Here is a 24,429-nt window from a genome sequence, read left to right on the forward strand (position 1 = left end):
CCGATTCAGAGCTTGACAAATCCTATAGCTCAGTGTTTCTCAGTCCTACTCCTGGAGGCCCACTGTCCTGCATATCTTCTATCTCTCCTTGCTGCTTGATTAAATCAGGTGTGCCTAGCTTATCAAAAGTGCCACTGATGAGTTCAGTCAGGTAGATAGAGCAAGGATAGAAGATATGCAGGACAGTGGGCCTCCAGGAGTAGGATTGAGAAACACTGCTCCACAACTCAGTCAAAATGTACACTATGTGCATAGTTTTTGAAAAATGTAATTAGGCAGGATTAATTCTGTTTACTGTCGTAAAAGTATGTCAATTACATTTATGGTTTCTCTATACATTTTCCATAGAGAAAAGGAAACCATTCACTTTGCAGAAGACAGGTAGATGCATTTAATCTGCCAAATATAACATGTAACCTCAGGTGACTTTCAAAATGGACAGGTAACGTGACTTTGAAAATTAACACGTAAAGCTGTCTTTGGACCCATACCTCTAGGGTGTAAATGTATTGGAGCACCAATTCAAAGTGAGAATGTTCCTTTTTTAAGAAGCCATATAACATTCTATGGAAAGAAAAGATCTTTATACAGAAACAAAATTCATTTTCAATGATAACAAAGCCTGCAGCTCCACTGCATTTCAGAAACAGAATTAAAATAACAAATGGAGTTATTCATTAAAAAACAGCTGCCGACTGACATTACACCTAACATTATATTTAAATGACAGGATATGTAAGAAATGTATTATTGAAAATTGTAAGAAAAAAAAAGTGCATCACAGTTTTGAATGACAACTTCATAGCTCAACTTCTGTTGGGTGATTTGACTTTTACCATCATATCCATAAGCAGTTTCTTTCATAAATTAACATTTATGAAGACAGAGACAATGATAAATGTGTTATTCACAACAGTGAAACATGTAACTATGATTGCAATTACATAATTCTTTGGGTAAAGTGGTAAAACAACATGAGCATATTTTAATTAGACTTTTTTTTTTTTTACACTGAAATTGTTTACAGGGTTCGGTCATTTCTTCATATCAAAGTACATGTAAAAAAAATATTGGGGAGTTCCATCTAAAACATGACTTCACCCCAAAACACTTAATACCTGTGTCTGTGATGACACCTCTGAGAGCATGTCCTTTCCACTGAGGAGAGCGGAGGAGGTGCAGCACTGCTGGCGAGGTTGTACAGCAAGTAGATTTCACAGAATAAGAGAGGCGTGTGTCTCTGTGCTAGTATAGTAGAGCTGCCTCTGTCAGGTCATGATATGGTCTGCAGGTCTCCAGTCTAGAATCCAGAAACAGCAGCTCATTCCACCTGTTCCAGCAGCACCTGTGATCCTGCGAGAGGGATCAGGACAGGAGTCATGAACACATCCACAACTCCCCCTCCATGAGGCAATGAAATCTCACCCTCAGTGCCAGACAGGTCAGCTGACCAGGAGATCACAGGAGGTTTGTTATCTTTCCTGAAATGCCTGACCGCCAGCAGCATGTCCACCTCTTGTTATGACTGTCTTTTCCATGTCTCCTTTTTTAAAATAGTCTTTTCCACATCTCTCTTTTTACAACTGTTTTTCCATGTCTTGCTTTTCAAAATAGTCCTTTCCATGTCTCCTTTTCAAAATGGAGCTCCCACAACACAGCCAAAAGGATAAAAAAAAAAAACAAAGTCACTGCAATGTAACAAACATACCAAATGCAATAAATCCAGCTGCATCTCCCTTCCCTCCCAGAAAAGCAATGAGCTGCAAAGGGAGTTTGCATCTGGACACACTGCCCTGACAGAGCCAGTCTGATACTGTCTGAAGCCTATGTACATATCTATACGTATATGCGTATGAAATAATACAAACAATATATGGCACAATATATAACAGAGACAAAACATACAAAAAGGCTGAGTTATGGAAATAAGACTATAATATGCTGATTTTTGTACAGAAATGCACACATTAATGATTTAATGTGGTTTCTATGAGCACCAACACCAGTGTACTTCATTTGTGTGTGTTTTTTTGTTTCGTTTTTTTTGTTTTTTGTTTTTTTTTTTTTTTTTTTTTTTTTACAAAATACGGTCCTCTGCAACACCACGGTCACCAAAATGGAAAAAAGTTTTTTCAGCTGTAGTATATGTTGTTTCAATTCAGAATGTTGTCTACGTTCAAAATGGCCATCTCCTTCCTGAGAATAGGCAGGAGTTTTTACTGAAGCCTTGAGAACTACGCCAACGCATTCTCACTGAAGGGCAGCAAGAGGGTGGGGTCGTGTTCAGGCTTTCATAGGGAGGGGAGGGGGACATGTTCAGGTTGATGTAAGGGGGTGGGGTTATGTTGAGGTTGTAGTAAGGGGGTTGGGGTAGGCTGTAATGAGGGGGTGGGGCTGTGTTCAGGTTGTACCGAGGTGGGTAGGGTGTTGTTCAGTTAGTGATAACATTCAAATCCTTCATTAACCCTTCCAGGTGAGCCATCTCTTCTGTTAGCTCGTCCGGTCGTGAGCTCTGACAGCAAGAGAGATAACAAGGCAAAATCAGTTGAATTCACAGGACACTGGATAGTAGGCAGCAACGCTAATGTACAACTAAATTAAAATGAAATCATTCAGTGGGTTTGAGTAAATTATTTCAATGAAGTTGTTTTATAATGACAATAATTATTGAATGAATAAAAAGGAGGTCAAGCAGCAAATGAGACAAGCACACCAACAATGAAAAGGAAGCAACAAACGAACTGAGAAAGGGAAAGAATATAGCACAGCAGGGTGTCAGCTTGGGGTTTGAGCTAGTAACTTGCAGGTCAGGGGGTTGGTGTTTACTCACGCTGGGCACTATGACGGGCATGGGAGCGCGTGTCCTGGCCAGCGTGCTGACAGGGGCTGTCTTCACCCCATGCAGCTGGGAGGAGGGTCCTAGAACAGCAGCACACACTGATCACAGGCACTTCAAACAGACACTTCACTACAGCCACAGAATCCGATAGCAAGTCCACATCAGTGTGAACTGGGCCCATACCTACATCAGTGTGAGCTGGGCCTATTCCTACATCAGTGTGAGCTAGGCCTATTCCTATATCAGCGTGAGCTGGACCTATTCCTACATCAGTGTGAGCTGGACCTATTCCTACATCAGTATGAGCAAGGCCTATTCCTACATCAGCGTGAGCTGGGCCAATTCCTACATCAGTGTGAGCTAGGCCTATTCCTATATCAGTGTGAGCTAGGCCTATTCCTATATCAGCGTGAGCTGGACCTATTCCTATATCAGTGTGAGCTGGGCCAATTCCTACATCAGTGTGAGCTGGGCCAATTCCTACATCAGTGTGAGCACCACCTATGAGATCACCTGTATCTACAACAGTGGACAAAGCACCACCCACAACTGTAAGCCCAAAGACACTCCTTCTGCCCTGGGTATATTAATTCAAAAAGGGATGTGTGGCAGCCAGTCACCATGGCATTTTGTTTTCAAGCTGAACAAAAATAATGACCTCAGCCAAAAAAATCAGCTGATACAACAGAGAGGAGATCCAGTGCTGCTTTTTAATAAAACACCAAAATTCAGCAACACCTTCATTACCATAAATATGTGCCCCATACTTTCTGCCTCTGTCCTGTACTCTGACTGACTCAGGTTTGGACTCTGACCCAGACTGTGCCTGACTCTGTCCTGTACTTTTGACTGACTCAGGTTTGGACTCTGACCCAGACTGTGTCTGACTGTCCTGTACTTTTGACTGACTCAGGTTTGGACTCTGACCCAGACTGTGTCTGACTCTGTCCTGTACTTTTGACTGACTCAGGTGACTGACTCAGGCTTGGACTCTGACTCACCTGGCTGCGGAAGCAGGGAAGTGGTGGGCAGGGCTGGTGAGTCAAAGGCGGGGTTATGGGCAGGAGTTGCTGGCATGCCAAAGCTCTTGAGCGGGTGAGTGGGGCGAACATGTGCCGTGGGGGGGTTGTAGCCGGGCTCCTCGCTGGGGGCGGGGCCGTGGGTGTGGCCCTCGGGCTCCGGGCCATCGGTTGCGCTGCTGGTAGGGGCTGATGCAGCTGGGGGGTCTTTGCTGGGGGGGCTCCTCACTGATTCTGTAATCACATGGGTACAGCGCTCACTACACACCACATCCATTTCACTCAGCTGTTCCACATTTTTAAGAGACCAGTGGAACACTGCACAAATACTCTGTCCACTCCTTCAGGTTTTCAAGAAGTTTAGAGGGGTTTGTTCAACTGGGGATCAGCACAATGTGTCTCATTTAATAGATTTTTAATGAAATTTTGGATAATTTTTTAACTTTGTGAGTTTGATAACAATTAGATTGAAGATTAGATAAAACATTCCTTGCAGATTTCCTGCTGCTATCTGGGACCAGACCACTGAAAAATGCATTATGCAGCAATATACCCCAGCAAATTATATTCTAATGGATTTTACAGGTGATTGGTCACAAAGCCCTGGACATAATACATTTTTCAAAGGGAGCTGAAAACTTGAAATCTCAGAATCGGGGAAACACAGTTAAATGATTCCAGCATGAGCACAGGAAAAAGGAGGTTGAGTGCCTCTTGGAAAATACTGTAAAAGGGAATAAATAGAGGGACGGAAACTGGAGCATGAGGACTAATGCAGATGTTAACATGAAGTGCACTGACTCTGTTCCAGTGCATGTGATGGTGGGAGAGAAAAAAAACAATGAGATTAAATTTTGACCTGTGGTTTGATTGGAAGTCCTACCTGTGGAGTCATGTTTGTGTGGGAGGGGGGCAGGGGGGGGAAGCTGGTAATGGAGGCTGCCAGTCAGGGGGGCCAGGCTGCCCGGGGGTGGTTGGTGGTGATGGTTATGGAGAGAATGGATGGGGTGAGCACTAACCACAGCTGTGAATGAGCACAGACAACACAGCGCACGTTTACACCTGTACCTGTACACACACACACAGACTCTTGATCTTGATTAACATTAAATGACTGCAACTTTAGTTTGCATCAACCCTCATAGAAATATCAGAATATGAATAAAAACAAAGGATGCTGAACGAAAACCCACAATCAGAGCTCAATAATTCACTATAACAGTCAATGTACTGAAGAATATACCACAGCTCATTCAAACACATGTAATACCAAGTGGTTCTAAGATAAACATATAATCTGGCCTTTTATGATGAGCTCTCGCCAATGTTTCTGGGCATCAGAGAGGAACAAACACTGTGGAGGGCTCAGTAACAATGTACACTTATACTGTGCATGGAGGGCACGGTGATTGTGGGGTACACTTACGTTGAGGGGGCTGTGCATCAAATGGCATGGTGATTTTGGGTCTTGACCCCTGACGTCCTGTTAACACAGACAGGCTGTCCTCTGACTCATGGCCTATAGATCAAACAGAAATCCACCTACTTTAACACCCTGTCAACAGAGACCACTCCCCTTTACCACTCTAGCGACGGAGACCTGCCCACTTTACAACCCTGGCAGTTTAGTATGGCAGTGGAGTTTAGATGAAAAAGGCAGAAGCACTCCATGGCCAAGCTTTCAATCAAGAGCACGCATATATTCCCCCAGCAGGGGGCAGTAAACTGCCGTGTGTCTTCCCAAAGCTGAGCCCAAGTCTTCAGAAACAAAGGCTTTTTTTTCCATCAATGAGGTCAGAAAATTAAGCTACTGAGAGACTGCTGAGAGTGAAAAACTGAAGAAACACCTCATTAGGCTTTCACCACCTAAATGAGTATAATCCAAATTTAGCTGGCCAGGTTGAGCTGGATTCATATAGCTGGGTATGGCTGGGCACATTTTGTTGGGTAAATTTTTGCTTATTTTTAAAAAGTTGTGAAACTGGGACAGTTTCCATATTATCTTATCTGTTTAACTGTTTATCACTGTATCTCAGTGCACACTGATCTGATGGGGCTGCCTTCAACAGAGAGCCCGGAGGGAGAGGGAGTCTGATCTCTGTAAGACCCCCTATAGCAAGTAACTGCAGTTTCTACAGTGAGCCACCACAGCGGGAGTCTTTACAGGAGATCTCACCGCGGTATGAGTTGCGCCTCTGGTGGGTGGGGTTGTCCCCAGCGGCGTCGATGGGCGTAATGTCCTGGGAGGTGTGGGCGATGGGCGTGTCCGTCACGGTGGGGTTGGGTTCAGGAGATTTCTCCAGGCGCTTGAGTTCCATCCTCTCGTGGTGAATCCAGAGGTCTGGGGGCTTCAGATCCTTGCAGCTGCTCTTGTACTTGTGGGAGCTTGTGGCAGACTTGCTTGCTGCCCTTTTCCTGCATACCAGAGAAAGACAGACACTGGTCATGTGACAGGTCAAAGGTCGCTGTCTCTGCAGAGGAGGGGGATGGGACAGGAGGGGGCAGATAGAGGAAGGGTGGCTTTATGCTGTAGGAGGGATATTGGTTTTGTTGTGGAAGGGGCTGGGGGGTTAGGTTAGGCAGGGTTGATGGTGGCTTCGCTTTGATGGTGGGGGCGGTGGTAAAGGGATGACAGTCTAACTGGTGGTGGATTTATTTGGGCGGGGGGGAATTTGACCTACTTTTTCTGCTGCGAGGAGGTGCGGCGTGTGCACAGGAAGGCCCCCAGCACCAGCACCACAATGGTGAAGACTCCCACAGAGACGATGATGACGATGATCAGGATGTGACTGTCACTGGTGCCCGTCACGCCTGGCTTTCCTGAGATGGAGGGGGTGGTCACAGAAATACACATTTTCTCAGTGATAACCTGGCTGAGGAGTTTCCAGAGTGTCAAATTTCAGGTTAAAATTATTCAGATTAAAAATACAACTTTCTCAGTCTCAGTGGTTTATTTCACCTATGACTCAAGTTTCTCCATAGTAAGACTATATGGCACCTCTTTACATATCAGAACATTTTATTACAAACAAACATTATTATGAAAACTAGAGAGGACAGTTTGAGGACAAACTAAGTTTGGCTCAAAAAAGCCAAGCAAGATAGTATCTAAAAATTACAAGCTTTGCTAGAGACAGTCTGTCTGCAGCAACTGTAGCAGGCCCATTGTGACATAATCTGCACGTGTTACAATATTCCGATTCTGAACGTTCTATCCATGTTAGTCACTAGGAAAATTTTTACTGTGGTGTTGTAAATATCTCAAAAAATATTTTAGGTTTTGACACAAAAAGCACAAGCAACACAATCGAGTACTAGCTAAAAGTATCAGCCAAGTTTCATAAGTGTAGTTGAAAAGCTGTAGAAGTAATTGTGTACAGAAAATCAGATGGAATAAGAAGAAATAATAAGAAGAACAGCAAGCTGGCTTTTTCAAGACAGCTTAATTATATCTTAAATATCTGAGTTACACCTAAGCCCACTAATGTGTTAATCCTCCACTAATCATGGCTGTAATCCAGAAAATTCTTTCAAACTACTTTTCATCACTCAGAAACTTGTCTGTCAGTTTTCAACCAGTACCTCTGATCAGTTACACTACAGGGCGGAGCCCAAGTATGGCAGACACAAGGGCTGTTTGTAATCACACTGCAAAAGCTGAGCGCCTCTGAAATGCAGTAAAATGCAGACCCTTGTTTCTGTCTCTTCTCATCATTTCTCCTTATTCCTCCTCTGTGAGTTATTGGGGAAAAGAGAAGGGAGCGGAGGAGCAGAATGATTCTGAGCAGAGCGACGGTGCTGAGAGCTTATTCATCCTCCTCTGTCGGCTTCTTTGTGTTTGTATCTGCGTCCCCTTCACAGTCCATGAAAATGAGGCCACATCTGAACACAGGCACACCCTCTGAAAAGTGCCTTGATACACGCACACGTCCCCAGATACAGACTACTAACGCACTTTTCACTCTATAAATCTTCATCACATAATGCTTACTTTGTTAGTCTGCCCACACACTGATTACACTGCATCTTTGCAGCCGTTGAGTCTGTAGTCTCTAACCCCTGTATTAGCGTTCACTTGTCCAGCAAGTGACCATTTCCAGGGTGAATGTTATCATGTCATCTGTTATCAAGTACCTAACCCAGTACAACTGCAGTGCCCCAACTGTCCCACCGATCAAACCTGCAACATTCTGGATACAAGCCCAGCTCCTTAATCAATGTGCAAGACTGTCAGAATAGTTCACATTTCAGATCTATGGCTTAGTCACTGCTGGGCAGACCAGTCATTTCCCTTAGAGAAGCTGGAGTCTACTCCAGAACCAATCTGCAACAAGCTCAATGGAAACAAGCATAATTCTGATGTAACAATGGGAACACCGACCTCCTAACCTCCACCTGCAGAGAGGACTTGTTCAGGCTCATACCTCTGCCTTTATATACAGTTAGAATCATGGAAATATAGCCACTGTTTCCCCCACAGGTGTATCATCTCTGACCACCTGCATCATGTGAACGGGGTCAGAGGTTCCCTGTAAGTGTGGTGAGGACAGAGGGGTATTACCAACGGGGGATCCAACGCCGTGGTCCACAGCAGGGGGGCGGGCACCTGGCCTCACTGGGGTACCAGATGCTGTGGGCGGAGACATGACGTCATTATAGAAGCCTCATTAAAGGGATGAGTCCAAACTGACCACATACAACAAGCAGGCAAACCCGGGCTGGCAGGACCCACCCACACACACGCTGCCCCAACTCACAACCATGACGGTGACATGGGAGAGAGACGCTACTGCCTTTACACAAGCAGGGGGTGTAACAAGACACACAGAGAGCAAGGATGCAGTTACCTTGGTCATTAGCCATTTTGTCAGAGGGTTCAGCTGACAGGTCAAACAGCAGGGGAGAGAACACAAAGCACAAAGCGATTAGAGGGGGGCGGGGACATGGGGGGAGGCGGAGGGGTGCAGGGAGCGTTCTCATTGTGGGAACTGCAAGCTGTGGAAGCGGAGTCTTCACAATCACACTCTGAGTCTCAGCATTTAAAGACGATCCAAAAAGCCCCAACTGCATGATCGCAATTCATCTGTATGCGCTATATATTGCAATACACTTCAAACAGTGCCACCTGCTGGTGAACAATGGGCGGATTAATTTCTTGGCAAGGAGCTATGCTAAAGTTCATCAGCATGCATACCATTGCTCCAACTGATAATGACAACTTGTCATAATGCCAGTTTCAGCAGAAATCAGTCATTGGTAGATATGGAAATGGCAAGAGCTTAATGCCACAATAAAGGAGGGGAAATACTATTTCTCTGACTGGTTTATCATGTGCTGGGCTTATAAGCATGCATCCCAGTCAGTCTTCATTAAACCTGAGGGTTTAAAGATAAAAGCATGTTCACATGCCACTACAGAGTGACTGTCAACTCTGAACCAAAAGAGAAATGATTCACTCAGTGGGAATGGAGTTTCAGGCATTCATGGTTTCCAGGAAGCAAATCTAACATATGCTTGACTGCACAGGACATAGATACACTCCTTTGTTTAAGTCCCTGTGCATAAATATTGTGACTGAGATAAAACTCTTTGAAATGCAGGGGTGGTTCCAATGCCCTTCCCAAACAAAGCAAATTATAAAATTAATGCTACTGTTGCAGATCCAGGTTCCTGACCACTGCGGGCCAGCAGGAGGCAGCGTTACCTTTGGGAGTGCGGAAGTGCACAGGCTCAGACATGGGTCCCATGCCCTTGGAGTTGCGGGCCTGGATCTTGAAGTAGTAGGAAGTGTCCAGGGTCAGGTCCTGGATCTGGTGGGTCAGCCGGTTCCCCACAACAGGCTCGATCACCCAGTCATGTACCTCTGCGTTCACATCTGTGCTGTAGTAGATTATGTACCCTGGCAACCACAGGAGGCCACACGTTGAAAGAGGAAGAGAGCCAGAAACACAAGTTACCCATGATTCCCTGATTCTCCCACAAAGCCTGCAAGGTGACTGCTCTAATTCCGAGTGGCACCCCTCCTGTCAGGGTTGACATATTATGCATTTTTAAGTGACCAGAGAGACCTGTAGCGCTTGGTTTGTGCTTATGTTTAACAGGAATGCTGAAACTAACACACACACACACACGCACCCCTGTGACCCGCTCCTGACACCCCACCTGTGATCTTGCCGTTGGCCTCTAATGGTGGCTGCCAGTTGATAATGATTGTCCGAGGCCGCCCCTCCTTGCTCACCACCGTCACATCTTTTGGGGCAGTGCTGGGAACTGTGGGAGGGGAAATGTCTCAGTTTAGCCAATGAGAGAACAACTGCAGCACATGATCATATTAAATTATGTAGAATTATCTGACTGCTCAGGACATTAAGCACACACAGGGGTGCTGGGCCTTCCCTGGGTGCAGCTGTACTGAAGCTTAATCTAAACTACTTCAGTAAATATCTAGCTGTGCAAATAATGTAGGAGACCTGTGAATCGCTGGATCAGGGTGGCTTATAAGATAATAATAATTGTGATGATAAGGCTGGCAAGTGGGCAGAGTCTTACTGCTCTCAAAGGTGGTCCCCTGGGCAGTCATGCTCCAGGTGCTGGCCCTCCGGCCCTTGGTCACCATGACAGAGAACTCGTACAGCGTGTTGGGCTTCAGCCCCGTCACCATGTGGCTGAGACTGGTGGTGTTGGCAGTCTGAAAAGCAGCCACACAGGGGTGAGACAGACAGGTGAGACACACACAACATAACACAAGGTGAGAGAGACAAAGGTGAAAGTGACACAGATGTGAAAGAGAGAGAGACAGAGAGGTTTTAGGTTTACTGACACAAAGCTACTGGAAAGGAATGAAATTTGATCACTTAAAATGATCCCTCTATTCAGACCTTCACCACTAATGGAGCCCAAATTCCTGAAATTCTGAAAACAGTCTGTCAAAATTATTCTCGTATTGAGGGGTGGAATAGCTGCAGCACCCTGTGTCCTGTGCCCTGCAGAACAAAGGCACAACTACCCACCTTGACCTTGGTGTTGGCGGGGATGTTGGTCTTCCAGCGCACTGTGTAGTAGCGGGTGTCTGTGATCCTCTGGTTTTTGGGCAGCGAGTTGTCGGCCCACGTGACCTTGATGGTGTCATGGCTGAGGACGGAGGCCTGAACGCCCACGGGGGGCAGCATGGGGGAGGGGTCGGGGGCTGGGGTGTACGGCACATGGAACAGTTCATACAAATCAACATCAGGGTCTATGGGGTCTGGGAGTGCATCACACAGTGGGAGGTGGGAAGAACAGGACAGGATAAACAGAGCCAGAGCAGTCAAAATAAAACCAGGAAGGGTCGGAGGTCAGGGTTGAGGGATCAGGGGTCAGAGGTTAGAGGTCAGGGTTCAGGGGACAGAGCGGGAAGGGAGTGGGGTTTGGGGGGAGGGAGTGAGATTATGGGGGAAACATGGTGTTAATGATTTCATATGCATGGGGAGGTTGAGGGAGGGTGTGATTATGGGGGTGAGAAAGAGAGAGAAGATTTTGTTAGTACAGAACATCAGTGGGCAGTAGACTACAGAAATACGAAGACTGAAAGATGCTAAATGTGTTAAAATGGTCCGCTACTGCGTGACACAGAAATCAGGAGCTCCATATACAAACTTTTCGATCTGAAGCAGATAATGAGGAAAGCTCTATGAAAAGCCTCAGGAGGCAGTGCAGTGCACGCGTTGTCCCTCTTTGAACAGTTTTAATGATGATGTCTGCATAATTCTAATGCATAAAATCGGGATTTTGAGTATTCTTAAACAATAAAATCAAAGTAATTACCAATCCTTCAAAAACAAAATGTTCTCATTTACTTCTGAAGCTGATTTACATCCTAATCTTTTAAACTCATTTTATAGCACAGATCTTTGAAGTTTCACTATCAGGGAGATAAAACAAATTTGTCTCTGCAGCATTCTGGAAGGAAACGCAGGCTCCTGGGCCTTATGTGCAGCCTTTACTGAGGCCACTGACCCCAGATCAGGGCCTGCGGACAGAGGCAGATGTAGCAGTGCAAGACTAACATGCTAAATGCTCTGTTTGCCAGCCTGAACCACCACAGCTGCAGGAGGGCCCCTACAGGCCTCTCTGGCATCAACCTTCCCACTACATCTCCAAAGGCACAACGACAAGACCTTCAACTCCTTCTTCAGACTCCTGCAGAATACTGGATAAGCTGTAAAAGTTTAGCGTCTCATTAAGAAGTAACAAGTAGAACAGTTTTCTAGGTCACCTCCCTCCCGAAGTTTTTTTTATTTATTCTCTGTTAAAACTGAATATCCAAAGAGAAACATTTCAAATGCCAACCTTTATCTCACTGCTCGCTCAAGTCTGCCCGGATGCTTTGAGAAAGATTCTGACGCAGTGGGTGGTATCGGAGCTGCGTAGTCCTGAAGGCCCCTTCAGCACGTCTCTGATTTCAGTGATGGAAAATCGAGGAGCACCCACCCCCCCCTACCCCTCCCCGCCACCCCGCCCCCGCCCCCACACTCGACTCGTGCTGAGAGGAAGTTTCTGAGAAAAACGCACTGATCAAGGCGTTGAGACAACGCACCCTGTCATAGGCACGGGATGTAATGGAGTAGGGTTTGGGTCCCAGCGCTGGCAGAGAAGCTTCTGTCACATTATATATTCTGTATAAAAAGCCACCTGCTGCTGCTGTTTAATATTCCAAAACTAGTTTCATCTTATGGTATGTAAACAGATGTGCGTATGTACACATGTAATTATACATATGAAATAAAACCATGCCCTCTGGCTGCAAAGCTTTACAAAATACTACAGAAGTAGCATCATCATTTTTAAACCATATTTTTTACTATGCACATCTACATTTTTATTAAACAAGAAACAAATTGTCTTCTCAACTACGCTGAAAAATAAGATCTCATGGAATCGGCTCTGACAGGTGAGTGGTAGTTTCTAACACATCCATCACAATGACAAAATGCACTCCCCCAATTCATAAAAAACCTCAAGGTTCTGCATGAATATTTTTAGCTTATCAAGATGCAATACTATGACACTGCTACAACAGAATCCTTGTTATGTCAACTCAACACATTTTGAACAAACAGCTTTGACTAAACGAACCATAAATTATATAGAAAAAGTTTGCTACTATCTCAAATCATATAAATTATTATAACAGATTATTCACATAATATAGAACTTCATATGATTTGAAGTTACAGCCACTCTTTAGAGCACTCTAGAACTGTGCTGGGTCGTCTCATTCCCTTCCTCCCTCTCTTAAAGACTCCTTAACTGTGCTGGGGACAGTGACTTTCTGGGACTTTCATTGACTGCCTGGGACTTTCGCTGACTTTCTGGGACTTTCATTGACTTTCACGGACTCTGGCACTGCTGGCTCGATGGTCAGAGTAGCAGCTACAGAACTAGACATCAAAGGTTGCAGGTTTCAGTCCCTTGCGGGGTGTGGCTATTTCACCCAGAGTAAATTACACACCCTTGCTACAGCTGTGAGTCATATACTAAAATGGAGGCTATGTAATGTATGCTGTAAGTAAGTATGTGTAAATAAGTTATACAGTTTAAAACAAAAACCCAGCCTTTCAATTCATCAAGACTTCATCAAGACTGCATTCTCTCACAACATTAAACCGCATAGTCAAGTGCAGGAACCGTATTAACAAACAGATACAATATGCAGAAAGACTATTAGGCTCTAGGCTCTTGCAAAGAGGAAGATTTGGAATCAAGCTGAGATAAAAAGAATGGGGAAAAACCCATTGTCGCTGTGAGTCTGAGAACACGCAGCAGGATCTGCCTCCGAGACCGAGCATGTCATACCTGACTGTGGCCTGGTGACAGCGCTCTCATACAACGGGATGCCCTCCCCCATGTTGTTGAAGGCCTTCAGGGTGATCACATAGTGGGAGCTGGGATCTGGGGAAGAACAACAAAGAAAAGGAGATCGTCACCACCGATCAACACCCAGGCCCCGGCCCACTCTTTAAACAGCAAAGGTACATACTTAAACACTTCAGATGACATCCTTTTCCTGTGTAATAAAGTGGATTGTGAATTATTCACAGTCAGTCTGTGGGAATGAGGGTAGGTTGGGGTCCTGGCAACAGCTTGTGGTTCAGAGGGAGAGGGTCTGGTTTTGGCGATATCCTCTGAGCTCCATATGAGTCAGGAACCTCCATCATCATTATACAGGATAAAAAAAAACATCTATGATCCACCACAGCACATATCGGCCAGAGAGATGCTTTAACCTAAAGCTGTACATCTGTTTGACATAATTTCAGACTACAGCGACCGTCTCTGCTCAGCCTGAACCCAAGCAAAGGCCTCTCTCTGACCTGCCCTGCTGCAGGCATGGGTCCTTCCCTGCCCAGCCCAGCCCTAACTGTGAGCCCCTCCCTTGCTCGTACCCAGATTGTCAATGCTGTAGTATCGCTGCTTGTAGTCCACTTTGACCGTCTGGGCATGGGGGCTTCCAATGCCGTATCCGATGGTGTAGCCGCGCACCACGATATCCTGGTTCTGTGGCGGCGTCCAGCTCACCACGATGCTGTTGACAAGCGGCCGCACGTGCAGTGAGCTCGGCACGTCTGGCACGCGGGTCTCTGGAACACAGCCGGGACAAACCTGGATCACAATCAGGCAGGCCAGAGCACAGGCCCACAAACACAGCCCTTCCACAGGAGACAGACACAGGTGATCTTTCAGTAACACAGCCTACATTTCACATATGATCCATGTATACCACTGAATATTTACTGATGCCATTCAGGTTAAGTAGAGTATCTTGATCAGGGATACAAAAACAGTAGTTTTTGGAAAATGGAATTTTAAATTCTCCAAGTAACAAATTCAAAGATGACAATAAGTGCATTGCACTGCCATGGAAGAGAAATGTCAAGCAGCTAAGTTAATCAACTTCTGTAGGCTTTTCTGCTTTAATCTGTGCCTCTTATGTTAATTATTTTGAATTGATAGAATTTACTGGTAATCATTCTATGTGTGTATTTTCATTAGGCATACAGTGCTTCCATGTTATGTTTTACTAGGAGGTTCCTTATGGAATACATTAAATTGGCCATTTCCTATGAACTTTCAATTTGCAATCTTTAATTTGTACTTAAATTGTTGTTTCACAACAGTCCAATTTATACAGCAGTTGATGAATGAATAAAAGATACATAAGAGCATTAGTGTTTTTGTGTAAAATGTTTCAGGCATCCTGAATGATAAAGTTGTCTGTGGTGATTAACTACGTTTTCAGCCACTACAGCTCAGCTCAGGGTTCTACTGGGATGCATTTCTTATCCCAGTGTCTATACCGTAATCAGCAGAAACATAATTATATTCTGCTCTTTACTGCACAAAGCATGCTATTCCCATGAGCCACAACCAGGAGCGGCTGTGGAAATAGTGATTAGACACAAAGATAAATCACACTGCTTCTCTTTGATCTTTGGAATGGAAACAATGATGTATTACTGGGGAAATATACAGCCTGAGAAAAGGGCTCCTGCAAAAGAAGGCTCCAAACAAATGAAACTCTCTGTTCTGTGCAGCGCTGTGAATAAAAGCACTGCGTGAACGTCGCTTGTTTGGCTCATGATTGAATTCTGGCCAGAGTAGCAGTGAACACTCTGCGCCAGAAAATCCAGCTACTGTGACAGAATGCATTACAAGAAATATTGCTTTACTCAGCGAGATAAAGACCTGGAGGAAGTAAGTGGGATTTTAAGGTCTATTTACACTGCAGAGCTGGAACCAGGCTGGCTCATTATACCCCTTTGCTATTGTAGAACTTGAACGAGGCTGGCTCAGCACAGCCCTTTCCCACTGTACAGCTAGAACCAGACTGGCACTTTATAACCCTTTTGTAAGTAGATTGTAACACTTGGAATCAGCACGTCAGATCCCAGAGCAGATGGACATATCAGGGATATGGGGGGTCAGTGTGCAGTGACTTTTGACCTGGAGCGTATGGAGCCAGTGAGCAGGACACCTGTTGAAGTAGACATCAGCTTAACACCAATCTCCACCCACATGCCCACTGCCTTACCATCCAGGTCACTCTCAAAGGTCTCTGCAGTGACCCAGTCACTTGCTGGCCCACTTCCGTTTACTGTGGCAGCGGTCACTCTGAAGGTGTACTCTGCCCCGCGCTCCAAACCTGCCACAGAAAGGAGCAGATTTCATTTAACACAAACTCTGTCACCCACAAACCCCGTCATCTGAGTCCAGCCATTCAAACTGTCACCCAATCCCCACAATCTGAACCCAGACATCCAAATTCTGTCACCCACAAACCCTGTTATCTGAACGCCATCACCCAGACTCAATCACACAAACCTTGTCATCAACGCTATCATCCAAACTCTCATCCATTTTGACTAAAGTATTTATTACAGTTATTTATGAACTATTCCCTGGCCCTTCTCTGCTTGTAATGAATTGTGATGAGCAGTTCTTGAGTTTAAAGAGGTGGCACCTGGCATCTGATGTGCAGACTCTGGAACAGAGAGGTAGTAATTTAATAACGTAATATATGTAGGCCCCCTCCTCTGTATGATGTCACAGAACTCCTCGGCATTCACAGTGAACAGACCTGTTCTTTAACTTGCTTCACTATGCACAACCTCCCGGATACAGCTAACAGTCTGAGGGTACAGTCAGGCCCAGGTCACCCTCTTCAAACTGCACACTTTAGTGAGACACTGGCTGGTATTCTCTGACTTCCCTGTAGATGGGTCTGACTCTCTTTAATCTCTCCAGCTTCCTCTGTTGAAAGGCAGCACACCCCATCATCTTCCAATCAGCATCAACCAGCATCAGCACCAGCGGTTTCAATCAATATTTCAAACCACACCACTTAAAGAGACACTTCGTTTCACAGCACATTCACAAACATTTATTCTGTTAAGAGGAGCATCTTCAGAGAGACTGCGGCAGTACAATTTACTTTTAAAAGTCAATTCGCTGTTACTGATTTTGCCATGGCAGTGAGAGAGTTTACACCCCTGCAGCCCAGCTTGGAGTGCTCAGTGCTGAAAACTGTCCAGCGTGGATCAAACGTGTCTCCAGCTAGGATTCCGCCAGAGGCCATGTGATGTCTTCAAATGAGGCAGAGCAGCAATAATTGCTTTAAAATGTTAATAAGTATGCGGCATGCATCAGGTTGTCTGTCGCATTCCTTTCAGCGGCGCTGCAAGGTTTAGATTTTGCTTAAACGGCATTGAACTCACCAACACTTCCTCCTTAGATCAGCTTTTATGGGGCTACTTTCTCTGCTGCCTGGCACAGCAGGACACAGAGGAAACAGCAATAAATTGAGTGACATTCTAATAGTCTGCAGTGTGTCTGTGACTCAGAGCCTGCAGTGGGTCTGTGACTCAGAGCCTGCAGTGGGTCTGTGACTCAGAGCCTGCAGTGGGTCTGTTACTCAGAGCCTGCAGTGGGTCTGTGACTCAGAGCCTGCAGTGGGTCTGTGACTCAGAGCCTGCAGTGTGTCTGTTACTTATTACAGGATCACAGCCAGGAGGTGATGGGGCAGATTAGGAGAGAGGAGAGGAAATGCCTTCATCTCTGCTGAGATGATCAGTGGACACAAGCACAATCAAAGACTCACCATCTACAAGGTGGAAGAGCTGAGGCCCGACTGTGATCTCCGCCACCTCACTCTTCCGCACGCTTCTCCTGTAGCGGATCTTGTAGCCAATGATCTCGCCATTATGAGTCCCAGGGGGTGGGGGCAGCCATCGGACCATGATGCTCTGGGAGGCGTTGACAGATATGAAAAGAAAATAACACATTTTAATGCTTAGGAAACATTTTTCATCAGCAAAATCTGGCACAGCACAAACAGTCACTAAAAGGATTGGTGCACTTTCGCCTGGTGCATACATGACTAGTATTCACAGCTGTCAAGACTCCCAGGTGTCCCAGCTGTCAGTGGGGTGTGGGTGAGTGCTGAGATTTTGAGTGGAGTTAGGGTGGTGGAGAGAAGAGAGCCGTGCTGACAGCCTGATGCTTTGGACCCACAGGCACGGTCAGCAAGATTTACAGCTGAATAACCCACGCCTGCCTGAGGAACTGACCCATGTCATCACAGAGAGAGACAGAGAGAGGGAGAGAGAGAAGACAATGGAGGAAGAGAGAAGAAGAAAAAGAGGGGGGGAGAGGGACAGAAATATGAAAAATTCTAGGATAAAAGGACACAGTACTTCGAAAGACTGATGAGAATCATTCTTAATTTTAAATGACTGGATGGTGTAGGTAGGTTACCAATCATTCTAGAAGAGGGACAGACAGCAACACTTGGTGCATAATTTGTGTCAGCATGCCATAGCTGGAGGGACAGCGGGTGACCAAACTCCATACCGTCAAGGCCACTGTTATTTGTATTATTGTTGTATTTTTAAAATGTTTTTTTCTCTTTGTTTGATTTGTTTTTGCTGTCTTATTCATTACTGATCTGTTTATGCTTGTTATACACCTAATTGTAAGAATAATTGCTTTGGTAATATTGTTATCACTGAAACAGTCATGCCAATACAGCACTTGAATTTGAATTTTACAAAGGGAGAGAGAGAGAGAGACAGAGACAGAGAGAGAGAATGCTTAATGTCAGCCCTGCGTCTGGTACAAACACTCTCCCGGAACTGTCAATCACAGCATGCACAAAGACAGTCTATTTTCAGCAGTCTTACCTTTGAGTCCTGCACCTCCAAGGTGAGGTTCTGAGGGGCTGCACTTGGAACTGTAGGTTCAGAGACACAAGAGCATGAGCAACAAGCCTGGTTCTGAGAAACAATATTTAGATCAGTGGATTGAAAAGAGTGGCACAGGGTCTCCACCCCCGCTGAACACACAGAGGCCCTGTCAGTCACGCGGAACAGAGCTGCACCAAACAGGCCTGTGGGGTTCCTCACCATCGGACAGCGTCCGCACCCCCACATCTTCGGTGGACACCCCAGGGCCGTGCTTGTTGTATGCCACGACCCGAAAGCTGTATTCTGTGAACTTCTTTAGCCCGGTCAGTGTGTAGGACAGGCCTGCCACATCCAGATCCTGAGAGGGAGAGAGAGGCATCCGAGGAACAGTGTTTAAGCTTCCAGCAGTGTACAGTAACCTGTGACCATTACACCTGTGTTTAAGCCTGCAGAAACACACCATCCTCTGCTACTACAAATACCATCAGGCCACACCCCTCTGCCATACCCAATCTCCTTCTGCTCTGCTTGCTCTCTCACCTGCTCATTGCCCAGGCCTTTCTCCATGTAGTACAACTTGTAGGACAGGATATCTCCGTTCCCCGTCAGGGGGGTTTCCCAGCTCAGGCTAACGGAGGTGGGGGACGAGGAAACAGCCTGCAGGTGAGGGGCAGGGCCTGGTACCTGAACTGCAACACCAACAGGAGAGAGGACACTTTCAACCGGCTGTTAGTGCCACATGGGTCAACCTCTTTATGCATACTACTTTCTCTGGTCCTCACAGTGTTCTGAACTGCTGAAAGAAACTGTGACATACATGCCTGCCAACAACAAAGACTGAGTAACTGCTCCCATATGCTGTTAATAAATATCTACATGGGGTATTATTACATCATCCAAAGTCAAATGCACTCCAAGCAGAACCCACAGCGGATAAGTATTAGACAACGTGGGTGTGGGTCAGGGGCCCCCCAGGGTGTGGGTATTGGAAGGTGCAGGCATGGGGACAGCTCTTACCCTCAGCTTGGGTTGACACAGGCAGGGTGACGGAGCTCTCTCCTGGGCCATTCCAGTTCAGTGCCACCACTCGGAACAAATACTTGGTGTCAGGTTGCAGGTTCTGGATGGTAACCTGTAGCTCCCCCGGGCGACTGGTGTTCATGACTCTCTCTCTGTGTCACCAGACAAGGGCGGGGGGGGAGACAGAGAGAGAAGAAGGAGACAGGCGGTGTATAAGACGGTGTGCATTCCCTGAATCTTGTGTGTTACTCTTTTTCTCAGGTTCATTCCCAAGTTCTTCCCAAGGCAGATCTAAGCTATTTTCAAATTCGTACAGCTATGAACCGAAATGAGATACAAACCTCCCTTCCCAGATGGGAGGGAGAGGAAGCGAAGGATAGAAGAAGGAGACAACAGAAAGGATAGATGTGGATGTGGCTTACCTGTTGGTGTCCTCCTGGCTGTAGTACACAGTGTAGGTGATGTTATCCCCATGGGGTTCAGCTGGTGGGCGCCAGGTCAGTTTGACAAAACGGGTGGAGACCAGTGAGGCCACAACATCCCGCGGGGCAGAGGGGGTGGGGCCAGCGTTGCCATGGGAGCCTGGCATTACATGGTCAGGAGTGGCACCAATCAGTGATGTGGGAGGGGGAACAGGGAGGGCAACATCTTGGGTGCGTGGGGGGGGGGGGGGGTTTGGGGGGCAGAGGGGTAAAAAAAAGGAAGGGGGAGCCATGGGGGGGGGGTCCAAAACAAAGAAAAAAGAACACCAAAACACAGAAAAACAGCGTAACAAAATGGCATCATGACAAACAAAAACCACAAAACCACAAATAACATCAGATTTCCACTGGCTGAACCACATGGGGAGAGAAAAATGTTGTCTAAAAAAAACAGAGGAAAGCAAACTAGCAACACAAGAGCGAGAAGACAGAATCGGCTCAGTTTAAAGATGGATTTTGTATATTCTGAGGAGCAGCGGTCTTCACAGTGTTTACATCAAGAGTAAGACAGGGAGCTATGGGAACGTCCAGAATAAATAAATGCCTTCCAGACAAATCACATACCCTCCAGACCAATCACAAGCCTTCCAGACTATTCACAAGCCTTCTAGACCAATCATACGCCTTCCAGACCAAGTAACATGACTTCAAGAGCATTCCCACACCTTCCGCACTGCCAACACATGACTATATCACTGTATCCTAATTTTATACACATTCAGGGGGAGGGAGTTGACTCTGCTGGAGTTAACACAGACCTTGAGCAAAAAGCTGGTAGCATGATACATCTTGAATGGCTCTTGGACAGAATTGGTGAGAAATAAAATGACTGGTATTAGCCTCCTTTTGGTCACTAACAGCGGTAAAAACATGCAGGCTTTCCCTGGAGATGGATTTAAGATCGCCACAGTCAATCCACACAACAAACATGGCAACAGTCCAGACAGGGTCTTTCTGTAATCAGGAACCCTGGCAGCTGTGTTGGGTATGAGACACGAAAATATGCAGATGGACTGGAAATGCTGTGAATATCACAGGCAGGAAGATGCAGAAGTAAAAGAAGCAGAAAAGAGTAGGAACTAGATGATAAACCCATCCATGAGTGTCTCTTAGCTGACATTCAGTGTAATTGGGGGTAGGGGTTAACCACTCTGATTCCAACATCCAATAAAGGCAGACGGCACTGCCTGGAAACAGGAGCACATTTCAGCCAAATGAGGGCAAATCACTCAAGGATGGCTTTTAATATTTCATCTTTCATCAACCCTGTGTCTCTCTATTAACCTCCTTTAGTGATATCACTCATACACTTAATCATTAGATATTCTCTGACAATCTGGCCAATGAACTGCAGCGTTCTCTATTACATTACTTTAACAGACCATGCTCAAATGCACATACACCCATACTCACAGACACACCCACCCACACACAGACACACACACACAAACTGCGCACACACTGCACACACACCAATTTCACCACAGGGCTGTGCAGCCTTTTAATTTCTCTGCTTCAAGGACTGAGGAACACAATTACCCTGTGCAATCTGTTAGTGAAGCTCCAAGTAATAACATACTGCCAAATACAGAGTGACCGCACTGAATAGGACTTCAGCAGAAGTTCCACCATTTTCAACTGTGCGTGACATTCTACATTCAGATCTTGGTTTTAACTGAATCTAAATAAATCTTAATATGCATGCCTTTGCCCCCAAAAAACCTTTCAAAGCACAGATGGATACACAGAACATTACTGCAAAAAAGGGTCATATAATATAATACAGTGCTAGAACCAGGCTGGCACATTGGGGGTCCAGGACAAGGGAGGATGAGACTCACCATGGTCCAGGACGATGAGTTGGGCACTGGCCTGCACATTGCCCGCCTCATTCTGGGCCACGCACTGGTAAAACCCCTCGTCCGACTTTACCAAACCTTGGACCTGCAGGTACTGCTCTCTCTGTGAGGCAGAGCACACAGCACACACAGGATCAGAATACAGACTTACATGAAATACCAATGACTGCATCCAAGACCAAACAAGCTGATCACAGATGAACTGCATAATAAAGCCCTTCACAGAATCCATGGAGCCCAGGAGCATGGTGCAGCCAAACTGTCTGTGACTTACAGGACAACGTGCAGCCTCCAGTACATGTGTACAGCTGGAATTCAAAACATAAGTTCCACTCTGTGACTAGCAGCGTTCACTTTCTTTAGCCTTCATACCTTACATGCCCCTCACACCTGACTGCACCCTCACATCTGAATCAGCCCTCACAAATGAAGGGGTGGCAGCTCATTGTTGTTCAGCTCTGAGCTTACATTCAGATGCCATCAAGAGGACCAGAGAACACCCACCCCCCTCCCCAGACTCACAATGATCCTGAAGTAATCACTGGGGATGACCGCGTCTCCGTTCTTCACCCACTGAATGGTGGGAGGAGGGGTGCCCGTCACCTCGCACTCAAAGACGACGTCCATGGACTCGTGCGCGTACATGTTGGCGGGTCTCTTCAGGAAGCGGGGGGGAACTGAAAGACAGCAGGCAGAATGGCCAGGGGGATCATAATCTGTGTCACACCGACAGCTCGCAGTCAGGAGCCAAAGTGCTTGGAACAAAAACATAGGAAGAGTCCATTCGTCTCTGTACTTGGCTGAAAATATGACAGGAAGAGGCAGAACAGAAGCTTCAGAATGGCTGTGATGTCTTATTCAGGGTACCCTGCCACAGGGGTATGTAGTGGTCCAGCTGGAACGCTTCCTTAAGCAGAAGCACTTTAATTAGCAGAACATAAGTGAGCGTAAACTCCTGGCAAAGAACACAATTGCTCTAATTCACCCAAATTAAAATGGTCACCACCTCAAAACTCTAATTTCTGGCCTTTTAACAACACTTTAAAAAACAGAAATCCAAAACGCATTAAATACCTTTCAGTTGGTCTAAATGGGCCATGACATCTCCATTCCATTAAGTGACAGAATAAAATCATGGCATTACTGTGCGTTAATGTCACAGTCAGTGCCATACTCCGGCTCAATGACTGTAAAAACACTGAGACCACCCACTGCAAGCCCTTTATACTGGCTGCAGAGTGGAGTTCACTGTGCGGGGTGAGTCCCGCACCTACACACCTGTGTGCTGTAAAAATGAAGCTGTCACAATAAAAGTGTTTTGTTAAACAATAAAATCAATATCAGACAGAAATCACTATGGCTCATAACACTGGCCTTTGGGCTGTAGGTGCAGAGGCTGTGGGACAGTACTATAGAGATTGTACTGTGAACCAGGATGGCCACCCATGGTGACAAAACCACCTCCCTCCCTATTATCATACCCACATCTTCAGATTCAGTTTTCACTTTTCACACACCGCAGGGCACCGTGCACTTTCTCGCATGCTCCTGATGTCCTGATGTCCCATCGTATGAGCCAACAGTTTGCAAGAGGACCACAGTTAGCCCCGCCTCTCAGATCTCTCCTGCTTTTCCATGACATGTTATGGGGGTGTGCCAGATGAGCCAGCTGCCACCTCTGCTCCAGCACAGCATTAATTACTGCCAGTGATTATACATGTTCCCATGACGATAATCCTTCTAACAGCAGGGGCAGATATATCACTCTGCTCTCGACCAGGTAGGGCCAGTCAACACGAAGCAGCAAATATCAGTGATTAAATACACGCTACAGCCAGTTCTCTCAAACAACCATTTGTCAACCCATAAATCCCTCATCACCTAATAAGAAAGCATTTCAATGAGCAGAAATATATGACAGGGCCATATTTGGCAGTGATCATTTCATTGAGGGACCACTGCAGTGAGCAGAGCTGGGCAGCAGCAGAGTGCTATCTCTCAGCCTCCAGGGCTTCAGACAAACACAACAGCGATCCACCCACCCAGTCACGTACAGCACGTGACCTGAATGCAGGCTTTTGCTGAGGGCCACTGGCTGCCTGGTCCAGCTGGTCATGAATGATGGTGAAAATGTCAGGTTGAGATACAAACCTTGAACAGTCAACTCTGCCTGGGCCTCGATGGTCTCGTTTCCATTCTCCGCCATGCAGCTGTATATCCCAGCATCCTCTGCGGTCAGATTGAGGATCTGAAGACTGCCACCACCCACCACCTTGAACCGCCCCACACTTAGAGAGAAAGAGAGAGAGAGAAAAAGAAAGGGAGATAGGCCAAGTATAAGCTCTGTGACCACACTCTGGCAACTGAAAAAGGCAGATATAAAAAGTCATTGTTACCAACAGAAGATGGCTTTTAAAGTCTCAGTGAGACAGGAGGAGCAGAGACAGAGATGCACCCCCTGCTGCATTGTGAAAAACATTAAAAAATAAG

General features: G+C 46.1%; 1 protein-coding gene across 1 annotated transcript in view; it reads right to left on the reverse strand.

The window, feature by feature from the left end:
* Positions 1–2,431: 2,431 nt before the first annotated feature.
* LOC118787865 (neogenin-like) overlaps positions 2,432–24,429 on the reverse strand; it is a 58,846-nt gene continuing 36,848 nt past the window's right edge. The window contains exons 5-29 of the mRNA XM_036543599.1: positions 24,091–24,227; positions 22,462–22,616; positions 21,922–22,042; positions 20,021–20,180; positions 19,596–19,750; positions 19,119–19,267; positions 18,798–18,936; positions 18,576–18,625; positions 17,495–17,639; positions 15,929–16,039; positions 14,283–14,477; positions 13,693–13,788; positions 10,869–11,101; positions 10,408–10,546; positions 10,021–10,128; positions 9,563–9,757; positions 8,706–8,738; positions 8,420–8,488; positions 6,540–6,678; positions 6,035–6,273; positions 5,285–5,377; positions 4,742–4,882; positions 3,841–4,092; positions 2,831–2,919; positions 2,432–2,512 (exon numbers count right to left, since the gene is read on the reverse strand). Coding sequence (XP_036399492.1) covers positions 2,432–2,512; positions 2,831–2,919; positions 3,841–4,092; positions 4,742–4,882; positions 5,285–5,377; positions 6,035–6,273; positions 6,540–6,678; positions 8,420–8,488; positions 8,706–8,738; positions 9,563–9,757; positions 10,021–10,128; positions 10,408–10,546; positions 10,869–11,101; positions 13,693–13,788; positions 14,283–14,477; positions 15,929–16,039; positions 17,495–17,639; positions 18,576–18,625; positions 18,798–18,936; positions 19,119–19,267; positions 19,596–19,750; positions 20,021–20,180; positions 21,922–22,042; positions 22,462–22,616; positions 24,091–24,227 — 3,424 coding nt within the window. The remainder of the gene's footprint in view (positions 2,513–2,830; positions 2,920–3,840; positions 4,093–4,741; positions 4,883–5,284; positions 5,378–6,034; positions 6,274–6,539; positions 6,679–8,419; positions 8,489–8,705; positions 8,739–9,562; positions 9,758–10,020; positions 10,129–10,407; positions 10,547–10,868; positions 11,102–13,692; positions 13,789–14,282; positions 14,478–15,928; positions 16,040–17,494; positions 17,640–18,575; positions 18,626–18,797; positions 18,937–19,118; positions 19,268–19,595; positions 19,751–20,020; positions 20,181–21,921; positions 22,043–22,461; positions 22,617–24,090; positions 24,228–24,429) is intronic.

Source organism: Megalops cyprinoides, chromosome 13 (assembly GCF_013368585.1).
Source record: "Megalops cyprinoides isolate fMegCyp1 chromosome 13, fMegCyp1.pri, whole genome shotgun sequence".
NCBI classification, from domain to species: Eukaryota; Metazoa; Chordata; class Actinopteri; order Elopiformes; family Megalopidae; genus Megalops; species Megalops cyprinoides.